Source organism: Alosa alosa, chromosome 10, assembly GCF_017589495.1.
Source record: "Alosa alosa isolate M-15738 ecotype Scorff River chromosome 10, AALO_Geno_1.1, whole genome shotgun sequence".
Lineage (NCBI taxonomy): Eukaryota > Metazoa > Chordata > Actinopteri > Clupeiformes > Clupeidae > Alosa > Alosa alosa.
Window position 1 is genome coordinate 10,899,902 of NC_063198.1, and position 16,747 is coordinate 10,916,648.

The 16,747-nt window shown below is 41.0% G+C and overlaps 1 protein-coding gene across 1 annotated transcript in view; it reads left to right on the forward strand.

Moving 5' to 3' along the window:
* Positions 1–2,490: 2,490 nt before the first annotated feature.
* suclg2 (succinate-CoA ligase GDP-forming subunit beta) overlaps positions 2,491–16,747 on the forward strand; it is an 82,947-nt gene continuing 68,690 nt past the window's right edge. Inside the window, exon 1 of the mRNA XM_048255104.1 lies at positions 2,491–2,599. Within this exon, the coding sequence (XP_048111061.1) occupies positions 2,516–2,599 (84 nt within the window). The 5' untranslated portion in view covers positions 2,491–2,515. The remainder of the gene's footprint in view (positions 2,600–16,747) is intronic.

Genomic DNA, 16,747 nt, shown 5'->3' on the forward strand with positions numbered 1-16,747 from the left:
CATGTCAGAATTGTTTTAGTGCAAAAGGTTTCCAACAGGGGGCAGAGGACAAGTAATAGATTGTATACAACAGGGTTTTATGCAAAGTTTATATCTCATGGTGATGCAATGGGTCTCAGAAATGCATGTCTCAAATATGACACACACGGCAACTATGCAACAACCATGTCTCCTACAGTAGTAACCATCTCTGCATTGTCAGTTATAGGCTACCTATACAAAATATTTTACATCCTTATATTTCTAGTTGATTTTAAGTCCCCTTAAAGGAGAAATCTGGCGATTTTTCATAACATTTAGGAGCATAGATCTCTGTTTCTCGAGGTCACCAAGTACTGTCGGTACGGAAAAAACGAAAATAATCAGTTTTACCTAGCTCAAGTTGCTGCAGCCAATAGCTAAAGTAGCCAGGCAGCTATTTGCCTTGTTCACCCGGTGGCCAGAACGAGGCTAAAGGGTACACTTGCCATTACATCTCAGTCCAGCAGATGGTGGTGGTAGTGCACTCCGTTTGCAAACTGGCCAAAATAAGTTCACAGAAAAAGAAGGGTTCACTGGCCTGTTCTTCAGTGAGTTTTTTTTTAGCAGTTTGCAAACGGAGTGCATTACCACCACCATCTGCTGGACTGAGGTGTATGGCAAGTGTACCCTGTGTACCAAGTGTACCCTCGTGTCACACTGTTCGCCAACAACATCCATCTTCTTTGTTTTCAAGTAGCAGGGAATTCAAGCCAAACCGTTGCAACTCTGCCATCAATCATTATGTTAAGCCCACCTATAACGACTCTATACACGATTTGATTGGCCTGACATCGTAACACCCCCAATTATCACCACTTTTGTTCAGAAATTCTAAAACAACGATGTTTTTTAACACTTCAAAATAACATTTGCCAAATGAACCTTACATTTTTCAGTAGCCATAGGTGTGTAGATTTGAGAAAAATCTGGTTTGGTTCTTAACGGGAGCATTTACTGCCTGAAATATCCGATTTTGTGTACACGCATGCCTTACAACACTGTTTACAGATCTTCGAGTCACGGTAAAATGTCATTTTTGGTACATAGCTAATTTAGATACACCTATGGTGTGGGTGGTTACGTTTCTTTAGGAGTCCGCCGTCTTGGTTTGTATAGAAATGGATATTAAGTGACACATACACGCAAGACGGCGGAAATACGGGACCGACAGTAATAGGGGGAGTTCCGTTAAGTTAAATTTTTCGAGCTCACAAGCCAACGGAGAGTTGCTAGACTAGCCCTGGCAGCAAATCTAGGGTGCGTCTAGATTTCTAGGCTAGATACTCTACACTCCGTGGCATGATTGTTTTCTTTTTTTTCGTACCGGTACGTGATCTCGAGAAACGAAGATCTATGTGAAAAATCGCCGGATTTCTCCTTTAAACATGTCCCAACTAGGGCTGCACAATTATCGCAATCGTAATCGCAATATGAAACAACACAATTACCAAAATGCAAAAGCTACAAAATAATTATGCATAGTTAATTTTGTTACATTTCTGACTTTTATATTAATTTCATCCTCCTTGACTATGCCACTTCTGGTTGGTGGGTGTGCGTGTGGGGCACAGCAAATCGCATTCACAATATCTGTCACAATATCTACAGTATTTTCAAATCGTGAAGCCCTAGTTCCAACATCTGCATTGTGAGCCAGATCATATGGAGGATGATGTAGGAGATATGGTGACCCACCTTGTAGGTTATGCACATGTTTAGCCTACATCAGACAAGTAGACTACTTTCAGTTATGTGAGATAGGACACACAGTCAGACAGACCCGATTACAATACCCTCTCTTCCCTACCAGGGGGCAAGGGTACATGCCCAACCATTATCTAAACTTCAAACACATATGAGCATTAAAAACTATGGGCTACCGCTTCAAGGAACTTTGTTTGTCACTAGCTCTATCAGACTTTGTTTAATTTCTTGAAATGTGTTAAGTCTGCATGCTGTAATTTAATGATATTGTCAGTGGTTTCACAAGTGTTGTTTCACACAATGCCCCCACACTTTTTGTCAGCAGTATAGGCTAGGCTATTAATTATTATTTGTTCACCATCCCATGACGAAAATAATGAAATAGGATGTCATAACATGTCATGTCATGAATAATTGATCAATTCCACTGTTGCAATGAAGTCTGCTTATTTGTTTAGATTCCTCCCCTATGAAGACAACATTGTCACACACACACACACACACACATGCAGACACGCATGCACGCACACACAAACCTTGGTAGCGTACTTGGTTTGTGGTCATTAAGTTGTGTTCAAGATCGGCGTGTCTGTATTAATGAGATTTTGAAAAGTATGATCAGTCACTTTTTTCCAGGCTGTACCCATAGGCTGTACCAGGGAATGTCTAATGGCTGTACTGACTGGACGACTTGTGTTACGCCTCTTTCTGTGAGCCTCCCAATCAGCTTTCAACGTAGTTCCACGATGGTACTCACGTGCGTGTTTCCTGTCCACACTTCCGGATCATCATGGCGGCATCCATGGCTTGTCAGGCTGTTGCAAGAGGTCTGCGTGGGGCAAGTGCCAGTTGCTTGTTTCTTAATAAAAACAAGGTAACGCTTAATTATGTTCTGTTCACATTGTAACTACGCTTCCTACATGGAAGTCTGACTTGTCTTCAGTGAGTGTCACTTGAATAAATGCCGTTGCAAGCTGTGCTACCAGCTGTACTCGTGTTGGTCGTGAAAGTTCAACCCACCAAAAGATTTAATTTACTGACACTTATCCACGGCACTTACTTCTAGAAAAAAAAACAAAAAAAAACGCTGATGCATTTTTTTGCAATCCGTGGACCTCGGCTTGCAAAGCTGTTCGTTAGCTAGCGACATATTTTAGTTAGCTTGCTAACTTAGGCAACGTTTGCTAATTTAACTTTCATGTGCAACCTATTTTGAGGTTAAGCGTGTCAGCCAGCTCAGCAGTGCTAAGTAACGTTAATGAAACATCAAGTGAGGGACCTCTGACAACGAGGACAGAGAAAATGACCTTGAGAGAATCATACCTCTGACAGGAACACTGAAGCGAAAGCATAAAACTTTCCTGTCCTTGGTTAGTCATGACCGTTAGCTGGCAGAATGAATCAGAGTGTGGGTGGTGTGGACTTTTATATAGGCTAATGTAAATCGCAATGTGGTGTTTGCTCCCATCAACGCAGCAACATGTTTTGCTCCCAGACAAAAAGTGCAATAGGCTACCACCTGAATGCACTCAGGTTACTTTGTTGATTCACGCTCTCATTGAACCACAGTTTTCTAAGCCCTTGAGTTGAGCCTACAGGGAAATACACCACCATCTGACAGCATATAAGACAGCATATAACTTTATGAAGAATAGCATCTCTTTTTTGAAGCAACCCGTGGTATTGATAGATTTATAAAAAAATGTTTCATGCAACATTGTCATCCACTGAGTTTGGAGCCTATTAATAACCAACGAAGCCCATGTTTGCATGCCCAATGTTCCTATAATCAGACACATTAGCTTGCTGACTTCGAATAGATCTTTGGACTGAACAACCTTTGTTCTGAGCTATGTTAGCTACTTTAGCAACAGTGCAAAGGGTAGCTGTGTTATCAGTCTTTGAAGTGTAGCCTACTCCTGATAAAAGCTGTGACATTATCAGTATGTTTTGTTAATCAGAACAAGTGTGTTAGTGTTAGCAGCTCTACACTGTTAATGTAAGAGTCTTTTATAAATTGTGATTGCATTGGTGAAGATTATTTTAAGCATTCAACAGATGGCATTTTTCATGCGGATTGATTTGATATGGGCATCATACAGCCAACAGATTGTTGCCCTATGATCCCAATTAATGATCCGCCTGTTTGCATGATGTAGGCTAAGGGTCTGTTTTTAAAAAAAAAAAAAAAAAAAAAAAAAAAAAAAAACTGAGTGATGTTTCGACAAGACTGAACTGTGGGCCTTAGTGGAGCTTTGTACTCTCTGAGTGCTTTTCTAGTTTCTTCATATTTTAGAAAAGTTTCCTTAGAGCAAGTGAAATGAATAATCGCTGTGTTATATTTTAGAACTGCGATGTAAGTTAGTTCACTTTTTTTCCACTTATATCAAATTGATATGCTAAAAGCAATTTAGGCTAGCCGCATTGTTCGATAGGCTACCATAAGCTTTCCATTGGCACATTTTTTGGTAAATGATCAGGCTTTGTGTACTGTACAGTGAGATTTTCTTCCATCCCATGATTGATTTATGTGTATTTATAATATTTCAAATGACATAGCTAATTCTTAAACATCCTTTGTACTGTATTGCCAATATCTAATATCACATTTGCACACTGCAGTGTAATCTGTTTGCAACACTTAATGAATTGTGAAATAGTGCAAAAACAAAAATGAAAAATGAGGAACTGAATGTAATGAAAATACTCAGTAACGGTTTCTGTAACCAGTAACTCTACAAAGTGTTTTGACTGATACTGATGTAAGTCAATTAAATTGACTGGATCATTAATGCTGTATGAACATCAATGTCACAGCCTGATGAGGCTTGCAAGTAAACTGACAGGCTAGGAGGGTTAGGCATAGGCAACTCAAAGAGTCAATGTCTTGCCATTGATATTAGACTAGTTATTCATCATTAAATTCTCTTTATTTAATTATGATGACCTTTTTTATCACAAATTGCAGAAAAGCAAGATTTTATTTTGTTTGACTTTGATCCAACCTAACTATCTTTATCCAACCTAATTGACCATTTTTTGCCTACTTGTAGTAGGCTAGACCTATGCACATTGTATGGGTGATTGGATAACAGTCCACCAAATAAGTAGCCTACATGTATGCTTCTTCAGTAGCAGGAATGCCTTGCACTGTATTGAAGCCTGAGATGTCATTTCAAGGATGCATTTATGGGTAAGAGTAAGGTCACCCTTGTCAAACCCTTGTTTATGTATGCATCATCAGTCTGGGTTTAAGTTGTAATTCTGGCAGAGAAGATCACCGCGAGCTGTTTACTGTAAACCACCTCACAAGGGAAGGATGCCAGTGAACCGTCTCGCTCTTCTCAATGGCTGAGTTCAAACTGGGTTTTCTGTGTTATGGAGGAGGACGTGTTTTTCTCTGGCAGCGGCCGGCAGGGAAAGGACAGAAGGAGAAAAAAAAGAGGAATAGCCTTTGCTTGATGTCCATCCACCCATGATGCATTCACTGCTCTCTGATGCAGAACTCAGTGCAGCACTGCAGTTCCAGCAGATCCACACACATCATTTCCAACCTACTGCTCAGACTGCAGTCCACGCTCCTTTTCCCACAGCTTTTGCCCTGGTGCTGACCAATCGGATCATTTATAAATGAGGCTGCTAGTTTCAGTATTTCATAAAGGGTTTAAGTTTTTGCCATTCTGGTTCCTGTGTGTATACTGTAAAGGAGAGGAGGTTGATGCTCTTGGTTGACTGAGTGATGGTGTGTATAGTGTGTTTTGTTTTCTTTGTAACTTAGCAGGTTGTATAGACAGGTCAAGTTGAAATTAAACACTCAGAGGCTGCCTGGTATACAGATAAATACAATCTTGCTTTTTAGGTATAGTTATCTTCTTTATCTAAAGACCGCCTCTTCTCTATCCCTTACTGCTCTGCAGCCAAATACACAGACTTTCACGGCAGGAAGATCCAGTCTAGTTTGGCATTCTGCACTTCTTAGTCAGCATATGTTTTCATCTTGTTGGTATAATGAGACATAGCTGGTAACAGGGGACCAGCCTCATCTGTCTGGAAGAAGGCTTTAGATAATGAAAAAGTACACAGTGCCAAGTCATATTAACAGTGCATGTCTTTATTGAAAAGTATTTGCCAAGTGCCAACACTTGCTTAAATTCGGAGGCTACCTTTCTTGGAACATGTTGTACTATACTTTAGATCAGAGTGTGTTTTGAAAATGCTTTTTTTTTTTAGATTAAATTGGGGAAATAGGTTCAATTCAGCTCCTGTTATAAAATGAGCAGTTTTAGCATACTGCAGTAGCTAACAAGCTGATGTTGAGTATCAGTATATCTTTAGAGAGACTTGGACATTTGCCCAAAAACAATGTCCAGCAAGATCGGTCTGCCACATGTACAATTAGTCTTTGCAAGTCCACTCTAGGTCCCATCCGTGTTTTTCTCCCCTCATCTGCTGGCCTCTTGCTGACAGGATAAGGGTAATGATCTAAGAACATCCAGTCCCCCTGGCCAGGAGTTTACTCCACACTTGACTGACAGGTAGCTATCACCATGATCTGGCCTCTTCGTCTATGGCAGCCCATTCCACAAGGAATTCAATTTGAGAAGGTTTGTCAATAACAATGCAAAAGAGATCACAACAATTTTTTTTTTTTTTTTTGAGGAAAGATGGTTTGGAGGAAGGGGAGCTGATAAATCAAATCCTCTGGACTGCAAGTCTGGCGCGTCAGATAATCCTCAGGTTATGCCCTTTTTTTTACCCCCTCCTGCTCTCTGCTAATAGGAGTGCTGCACTGCGCTGCATTTGGAAATCACTTGCAAAGTTTGAAAGTGTCAAAGCAGCCTTCACCTCATATTGCTGCAGCAGTTGGTGGTGTGTTGAAACAGTGGAGTCGGCTGAATGAATCTTGAATATTTTAGAGGGGGCTTGGGTGGTGATGGTGGTGGTGGTGGTGGTAGTGGGGGGCGTGAGTGGGGGAGGAGAGGGGGGTGACTCCTGGCGCGAGGAACTTCAAACGGCGGTCGGCTTCCCCATCTGTCTACTGCACGAACACATTTACATTTCCTCCCCGCAAGGGATACAGTAGACCAAGTTTGCTGTAACTGGATTTGAATATCATTTCACCAAGGTTAATAGCCATTTCTGTTGCTCATAAGAGCTGTTTAGGATTTTTCAATAATTTAGAAGGCTCGCGATCATTCAGAATATTTTGGCAGGCTCCAGCTTGGTGCAACCCTACAGGGACTTGGGTGTTCTACACCGTGTTTCAGGGTGATGAGCCTGATTCCTTCCTGTATTTCGAAGACACTGTCAAGGACGTCTGAGAACAATTAAACACTGAGAAAAGGAACATGGGAAGGAAAACACGATTAGGCCCGTCTTCCATTGGGTGCTACATAGAAACGGCACGTGCTCTGACGCCTCCAGTTCCTATGTTAGCATACGCATAGTATACTATACTAACATGTTTAGTTTTAGCCACACTCGCCTGAAATATATAGTTTTCACACTTTCTCTTCAGACCATTTGCCTCTACATGGCCATATGTTACATAATGTCTAAAGTATATTTTCTCCTTTTCCCCTGAGCTACCTACCTTCAGCAGTGTTTGGTTTATTTCTGGGGCCTTCTGGGCCACCTCACTCGCCTACTGCGTTTGAATCCCACAAATAGTCTGCTAATGATGCTCCTCATTAGCTATGCTAATTGGTAAAATTATTATCCGAGAAGAACTGCTTTGCTTAGAGACACCAAGTGTGCCTCTGTGAGATTAGGCCTCTCTTCCACTTCTCAGAATGTAGATTGCTGTGATCGAAATCCTGCAATATGGCATGTCTCTCTTCCACACTACTCTTCCCTTGAACTTTGGAGTTAGGACTGGAAAGAGCTAATTGAAAGGGACAGTATGATCCCCCCCCCCCTCCTTAGTGACGACATACTGGGTTTCTAGTTGGGTTGCATGTGCAAAATTTAAACTTTGTACTCTTTGTTGATGTTGAAGGATTGTAGTTCTGCCTTAGATTTAAAAGTTTCTTGTCTCTGTCTCTACCTGAATGAGACAAGCTTTGTGACATTTATTTGTGCCACTTTGTTGACAGCCCATAAATCTGTCAATTAGTTGCATAGATTAACAAAAAAAGAACAGTAATTACAGTAAAACAAAGTTGTGAAATTGCCCCTGCGCCTTTCAGGTTAAACACAAATGTGAACTGAGCAAATCAATTGTGTACAATCACCGAAATGAAAATTGATTAATTTCTTTCAAATTTCGAGGAAATAAGTCCCGTAAGGATCATTCTTTTTAATGAACTTAGAGGCCATTCAGAGGTGCTAATTAAGGAGAGACATTTCAAAGGTTTAGGGCTTAGCTGAGATGCCAGTAATGAGGATTTTATCCCCAGGGATTCAGTAAACTGCTACTGTACAGGAGTGATCCAGGGCACTAGACAGATCTATTTTTTTAAAGAGCCATTCTAATCCATAACTTGACCAAAAACCAGTAGGTGGACCACAGCTGTGCAGAGTGAAAAGTTAAAGTTCCATCATGTTATTGTATTTTTAAGATGTATGTTTGTGTGTGTGCAGGCTATGGTTAGTGGAAGTCATGAAATGAGCCAACAGTTTGTAGAATATTAACTTGTATGCTGTTTTAGTAATTACTTTCCAATCTTATCCCTTTCGTCAGGGACTTTTCTGGTGCTTGTTCATTTTGAGAATAGTTATTTGATTACATTTCAAATGATAAAATGACAGAACTTGGAATGATAAAAAAAGGTAAGGTAGTAAATAAAAGTTACATAAATAAACAACGCTCTGACAGAAATGACTTGAAATTAAAAATGGGTTTGTGGTGGGACTTGACTGAGTTGACCACAAATGAGGGTAATGCTGTTCCAGAGACCCTTAATAACCAATAATCTGAAGCGTCCAAGAATAAATGAAACCATAATAGAATTTTAAGGAATACCACAGCAGAAGAGTGAGTTTGTGTTGCACACTCCGTGAACCGTCTTGTGACTCTATAGTACTGGAGACCGCCCAAGTGCCTTCTCCAAAATCTGTGGGAAGTCCTTGAGAGGTTTCATGACTTTAAACCTCTTTGTTGGAAAAGCTCCCCATTGAACGTCAGTAAGCCCCACTTCCTATTCCCAAAGAAAGACTTCTGTGGTCAATACAGATTTGTAAATAACCCCTCATGAATATGGAGAAAAAAGTTTTCCCCTGTGATGGAGAGGCATCTGCTTTTTTATCCTCCACCTCACAAGGACTCTGGAGTCGATGCTTTATTGGTATATTGAGTTTTCCTCTTGCTGTAGTTCTAATGGAGATGCTTTCATTCAACCTCTGAGACAGGCTAATGATTATAGCCTCCTCATATTAGCATGAAGTGCTATACATTAGGGAGCTGATGGGCAATTTCCATGCTGTTTATAGGTTTTACTTACTTGCCAATCCTTGAAGGAGGATTGTAATGTTTATATCCATACTTTCTTATGTTTATAAACATCCTAAATGTCCTTTGAGACGCACTGAGGGTATGGCTAATGCCGCTTTGGCTCTGGCAAGGAGAAATTGTTGATCCCTCCCTTGACATTTTTTGCATACAGTAGATACTTTGTCATCAGTAATGTTGGTGTATTGGATTCTGACCTATGGAAACAGTGGAAAGAGCATTTTAATCGATCTGGATTGCTGTACAGCATGACAATATAGCCCTCTTGTTAATTTGAAGATTGACATATTAACATTGACAAAGTTTGGAGAACATCAATGTAAAATACCTAATTTATGTACACGATTTGTTTCACCTTTTGAATGGCAAGAGTGTAAAAAAGCCTCTCTGTAGCTAGGGATGTAACGATTACCGGTATAATGATAAACCGTGATAAAAATGTTGACGATAACAATTACCGTTTTCTTTTGAAATATCATAATTATCACGGTTGATTACCACGGTGTTGAAACTGTGTGTTTCATACTTCCCCGAGCCTGCTTTTGACATACAGTAGGCCTGGTACAATTAAGCAAAATTGGTACCCTACTGATTCTGTTGTCTAATTGATGGTTTTAACTGCTATTTGGATTAGGCTACTACTGATTTTAAAAGGCGGAACATTTTCACCGCAAAACTTGCACTGTATCATTTAGCCACTCTGTGTCTTTTTATGTTTGCGTCCACATTAAATCCATTACACTCACGTTAGCAGAAGAACACAGTAGCCTAAAATTTTATTTCGAAGACTTAATTTGGTCTCACTCAGGATAGGAATTTCAAAGGCCACGGGCTCGCTGTTTCCTTAATGCTGGCGTGATGTCCATTTGAAAATCAGAAGTTTACAGGCCACTGTGGCCTTGGTGCCCTTTTTTCAATATTCTGCTTTGCGTCCTACTAATAGCGAGTTTTATTTAGCCTATGGCCTGTCAAAATATTCACAGCGCAAATTAATTTAGTCTTTTACGCAGTGGAGAAAGTGACAGCGCAAGCAAGAAAGTGCGTCTAAATTCACCCATTCTTCTCAGTTGAACTACTCGCGAAGTAGCCTATATACTCATCACACAGACATCACAAGTATCACATGAAAGAGCTTTTTCTCAGCTTTTAAACGATGTTAGCCGCAAATTGCTGTGATGAACGGTTTGCGAGAAAAGTAAATAATATAATTCAATTTAATCATAAATGAAGGTTTTGCGTCCATCTCTCTACCCATTCCTCTCGGTGCAATACTTCACGAACCTTTCGTTTAACACATGACAAACCATATATCAGAATACACAGCAGACCTTACCGAACACAAAGGTGTAAAGCAGTCCCCTGTACAGTTAGCAGTTCCAGAGTAATCCAGTTTTGAATTTGCAGTAAATTTCGACATGCATGGATGTCTCCAAATTAGGGCTTTAAGTTTTACAATGTGTTTAAATTGTTCCACATGATTTCATAACGGGCCAAATACAAAATAAATGTTACAAATATTGCCTAGATATCGGTAAATATTAGATGGTCAGATGATTTGCAGTTCTATGTAATATGTCATGTTTCATGTTTTTGTAATGTTTCATACAGTGATGCGGTGAATAGGCTATACAACTTTGATCATTTTTATAGCCTACTACTGTATAGTTAACTTTGGCCTTGGTGCCCTAACATGTGGCCTTTGTGCCCTCCACCAAATATGCCCAACTGAAGGCCAAGTGGCCTTGCCCCCAGAATGGTGAAATTCCAACCCTGGTCTCACTCATTGGATCCAAATAACAGTAATAGCAACCTCCAAGTAATGTTAAGGTAAGTTAAGCTATAAGCACATAGCCAATTAAACATGAAAAACTGAACGGGACACTTTTTGAAACTATTTCAGCTTGTGTAGGCTCAGTGCTTTCTGAACATATTGAACACACTTTTAAAAATACCGTGATGATACCGAAAATCGTGATAATTTTGGTCACTATAACCGTGAGGTTAAATTTTCATACCGTTACATCCCTATATGTAGCTAACCATAATATAACCCCTCTGCCTTTTTAACAAGTTAAGGGAGTCATTTAACAGCAGTAGTCCCTCTGCTTTGCTTTTTTCAGATCTACTTTGTGAGTGACAGATTAGATTAATAACAGCATTGGCAATGACACACACTTCGTTAGCCGCACTCCGGCTCAGTCAAGCAGCCTTGTCGAGGCTGTTTATTGGTTGGCTCAGCGAGGGTAGCCAGGCTTTGACCTTCTCTTCAAATGGAGCACTTATTACCCCAATAAATCCTTGGGAATTAGAAGACGCCTCTCCGTCAGCATGGGGCAAGGAGCTTATGACATTGTCGTCCACTTGCTGAAAGAGAAAGGGGCTTGACGGTGCACTCACTACGACCAAGTAGAGTTGGGCGATGTCCCCTTAATTGGCATCTGACGATGGGTACAGTAAAACATTGTGATTGATGATGATATCGTTGGTGGGGGCGTGCGGGTGGTAAACACAGTTGTGTGCTAGTTGTTGCACTGGTTTGAATCCACAGTTTACGTGTTGAATACACAATACAACGTGTTTTGCAGTAAGTTGCTGGTTTATAGAATGTTGCAGCTCGCTCTCGTTGCGAGTCCTGGCTCTCTCTGCCTCCCTCTCGCCACCAGCAATTTTAAACTGCGTGACATAATAAAAAAAAAAAACATGGCTGACTTGGATTCGGGCTGGGCTTGATGTCAAGCCCCGCCTTCCCACAGGCTGCAGCGAGATGCTCCTTAGAGCTTGAATTTCCTAGTCGTAACAATAATAATTCATTAGGACTATTTTCTGCTAAAACATTAGGCTACATAATTTACGTTGAATGTACAGTATGTTGATATTGCAAGACATGTAAAAAAATGTATGTTAATAATTTACGTTCAGTGTATGTTGATATTGCGAGACATGTAAAAAAAGCAGGAATTAGTGCCTGGCATGTGGGAGCGTGGCATCACAATGGTTGCTCCCCATCGTGATGTCTGTCAACCATCGTCCATCGGCACAACCCTACGACCGAGAGCTCCTCTTTTAAGCTTAACAATCAACCTGCAGCCTCACACTTACTTACACTTACAGATGATACTCCAGCTTCACATCTACAGACTTCATCTACATCTCAAGTTATTAAAGATGCCTAGTCTGGTGTAGACTGACTTGTCCAAATCAGTGAGAGTGCTGCCGACTTTGGCACAATGAGAGAGTGGCGCTGTAACTTTTTTGTGAGGGAACTTTGTGTTGGCCGTGGGAGGAGCACCTCTGCCATCTGCTCCCTCATTGCTGAATGTGATGCAAGTGCTGCCTCAACTCTCATCTGCCCTTGTTTTGGCGAGCACAAAGTCACATCCCACTGTGAGCGTTATTGAAGAAGGCCTGCGACGCATTTATGAATTACTAGTCAAAGTTATCATGGATTTATCATGGTTATCGGGATTACAATATGCTGAAGTCATTTTGCCTTTTCCCCAATTTATTTATTTTCATTGTTGATGAATCTGTCAATTATATTGTTGTTGATTAGTTGTTGAAAATGGTGAATCATATCTGTTTTTCCAAAAGCCCAAGATGTTGTCCTCACGTGTCTTGTTTTATCCACATTCTACATATTCATTTTACAATATAAACTGAAATTGGAGAAAACCAAAATATTACAATAGCAATATATGTAATACTTGAAAACCAATCAAATAATTGTCAAAGCTCTTTAGAACAGTCAGTATGGTGCTGTATGATACAGCTTCAGTACCACCAGCGTGCATGTGAACTTAGCACGATCGTCACATGCAGAGAAGCACTCGGCATTAGGGCCCACAGGCAAACACTGATAAATGTTTCTATGCTGGTGGTAATTGTTATGGTTGATGTCTTACTCCACCCCCCCCCATCATCCTTGTAATCATCTTCAGTTCCATGTAGCTCCGAGACCATTTGGCTTTGCTAACTGGTTTTCCTTTGTTGTGTGAGTTCAGTCAGATAATTGACTCTTAAGTGTCATCAAATGATAATGGACAATATGAGGAGAAGTTTATGTAGTGTGACGGAGTTGACAATGCTGCTCATCATTGACATTGGGTGCAGCAGTAGCGTTATGTTTAGTCAAAAAATACATTCATGAAAGATAAATACATGTACTGTCTTGATGTTCTTTTTGCTGTGTTTTTCCATCCACAGCTAAATGTCATGTTTTTCGCTTCACAGCTGCCAGGAGCAGATTGATGTTGTACAAAACATTTTGGTTTCAAGCTATCCGTGGCCTCCAAAGCTCTGACCACTTACCAAATTTATCTTTTTTGAAATTCAAGATTGTATTTATGCACTATTTTGCATATGCAAGAGCAAGGCGGATACTCAAGATGGTGCGCTCAAGATGGGGGCATTTCATATTCCTCTACACAGGATGTCCTACCACAATTCTGAATTAATCATTTCTTTCCCGGTCAGTTTGCCCAGAAATGAGCACTGTGATGTCTGTTCACAGGGTTGGCCTGTGGAGGTGGTGCGGTAATAAATGTCGAAGGTTTCCCTGTTGTGTCCTGTGTGAAACTGGCAGGGCGGTAGAGAGAGAGAGAGGCCTGACTTGTGCTCACTCATGCATACCTGCCGAGACCAACTCCTCCATTTCTAATTTCCATCCAAGCAGGGGCTGAATTATTGCTTTTTATGTTTTATGATTTCACTGCAAAAGAACATTGTCTGTCTCTCGCTTTCTCTCTCTCTCTCATTTCCAGAATATCTGCAAGCATTTCTTTCCTTGACAGGCTGGCTTTTCTCCCTCAGCTTCTATCGTTGTTCTCTCTCTCTCTCTCTCTCTCTCTCTCTCTCTCTTTCTTTCTCTCTCTCTCTCTTGTCTCCCTTTCAGCTGACTGTAATTTTTTTAGTTAGACTGCTGGATGGGTGGTAAAAGTGTGTGTGTGAGAGAGAGCGATTGTTTTTGTGTATATTCATAGCTAGTATTTAACAGGCCTAGCAAGCCTGTCTCCTGAGTACTGATGAAGATAATTGCTGTAGAATGAGTGTCTCAAGGGAGAGCTGCTGTCTGCCACACATTGCTTCCTCCTCTCTTCTGGGGCCTGCCTCCACTGCACGCGCTCAGTCCGTCTCCCTCTGCAGGCCCTCCCTGGCCCAGCATTCCCTTCCCAAGAACCAGTAACCTACAAACACAAGCTACGCCTGGGCGTTGAAGAATTATGGGCCAAACCTCCTCAGGGACAACCCCTTACTACCCCATCTCCAAGGGTTGAGTAATGTTTCCGATAGTTACATATATTGGCATTTTTTTCCCTCTAACTAACCTTGAACAGATGTCAGTGGTGTTTATTGCTACTGATATGAACCAACGTTATGGCTTTGTCGAAACAGGAAAAAGATGTGGATACACAGGTGGCCGTCTCATGAATTTCACATGTGAAATTTCGAACAGTGATGCCACCAGGGAAGGAAAATTGATAATGGAGTAGTCACCAGGGGAGGCAAATGGCAGATGTCTTCATGATGGAGGATAATTTTACTGGTTGTGGTCTCAGCTACGCTTACCTCCTGGTACCCTGTAGGTGTAGAGGGTGGACGAAAATAAAGTGCTTTTCATGTGTTGCCTCTGTTTTTCTGTGCCCCAAGGTAACTGACAGTGCCAGAAGGGATGCCGGCAGCCCCATTTCTCACTCAGCATCTGCTATTTTCGGGAATCTCTCCCTCTCTTTGTATCTCTCTCTATCTTCTCCTCTGTTGACAGTAGGGTCTCCTCTGATTGGTTTAAAATGTGTCGTCACTGTCCTGTCTCCAACCTCTTTGCGGATATAGTGAAGAAGACTTAGTTAGGCTGCTGTTATTAAGGGAGAGTTCCCACTTGGCAGGAGTGAGCGAGAGTGTGTGGCACAGCGTGCCACTGTACTTGTCGGGTCACGTTAACATCTTTCTGTCCGTTTTTAATGCCCTGTGCTGTTAATTATCCACTTACTTAGGCTTTTCTTGTGCATGGTGGACATCTTTCCAAGTATTTTGGACCCAGTGTCTGCTGTTGGTGCTCTTTATCAGTCTGTTCCCAGACTGCTGGGCAGTTTTGTTGTGTTCATTATCTTTTAATGAAAGTCCTTTTTTTAATTTATCGACATGCCATTTTAATTGGTATGCAGCGATGCTCAGCATGTTATCCTCTTCAGTAAACTTGTTTGTTTTTTTTTCCTCCTCTTTTCTTTTGCACACAGTTAAGGCCCTGGAGGTTAAACTTGACATGAACCTACAGACTGAGAGTTGATTCGACATACAGTATATCCTCTTAACCAAGCGTATAAGTTGTGCGTGCTTATTTTTCTTGCTGAGCCTTAGCTTGGAAAGCGACGATGAATTTATGACAATCAGGTCAAGGTTTTAGAATCTTCCAGAAAATCCCTTGTCCCTCTGTACTCAGTTCTGTTCAGTGCTGAAAAGGAAGAGTTGTGGAGCTCTCCCGAAGAATTGCGTTGGCTGGCACTTAATACGAAGATAAATGCAGCGTTTAGACTGGCTATGTGTTAAGTGGGACAGCTGGAACTTTTCAATAAAGGTAGGTAAGTGGAGTGGTTCGTTTTCTTTGCCTTTGTGTGACTGTTTTTAATACCTCCTGTCCTGCCATTGAACCCTTAACAAAGCTGCAAGCCTGATAATGAGAGCGGGCTGGCTGGCAGATGCAGACGATGAGCGTTCTGTGCCTCGTAGGCCTGGAAGGGAATAAAACGAGGCAATGCAAGGCGCTCTGGCTCTCTAGATGCCTCTCTGATCAGTATGGTCTCCTTCAGATGTCAGTTTGGTGATGGAAATCTAGAGACTAGAAATAGTTACTTGATTAAAAAAAAACCCCAAAGGAATTCAAAAGCTTTATAAGACAGGGAGTGTCAATGTGGACAAATGACCTTGATAAAGTGATTGTTACTGTTTCACTTTTTTTTTTTTACTGTGGTAAAGCTATAGAATGGGTAGGACATATGACCCAGGCAAAAAACAACTTTGAAAATATTTTACTTATGCTATGCATACCTTGGGGTTTTGATTAATAAAACACCATTCCTGACAGTGATGAGCCCTTTTGCCTTTCTTTGCAGTTCTCACTATTTTAACTTGTGCGTGTCTTGATGTGCAAGGTGGTAGGATGAGAGCACACTCCTGGTGCTAACTTTAGTGGATATCTAGGGAGCACAGAGCATAAGAATGTATGACCTATGACCAGTTATTTGCATTCTGTTGCTATTTGTAGGCAAATCTTTGAAAGTGTATTTATAGCCCAATAATTAAGATGGAGCTGCCAGTAATAGCCTACTTTAGCCAGCTTTTGATTGATTGGATTATAGTGCACTCTTTCTGACTCTTGTCAAACCGCATTCTGGAAATGCTGCTTTTAAAAATCCTCTTTAAGCACGTTCTATGCAGATGTATCAGACCATGTAGCTTTCCCCTTTTCGGAAAGATATTTTGTCAAAAACCTGAAGGGATTAGTCTAATTAGGACCCCACCCTTACTTTTCGCCCTCGCTGTAGCCAGTGGATCGACCGTTGTTGACTCCGTTTGAAT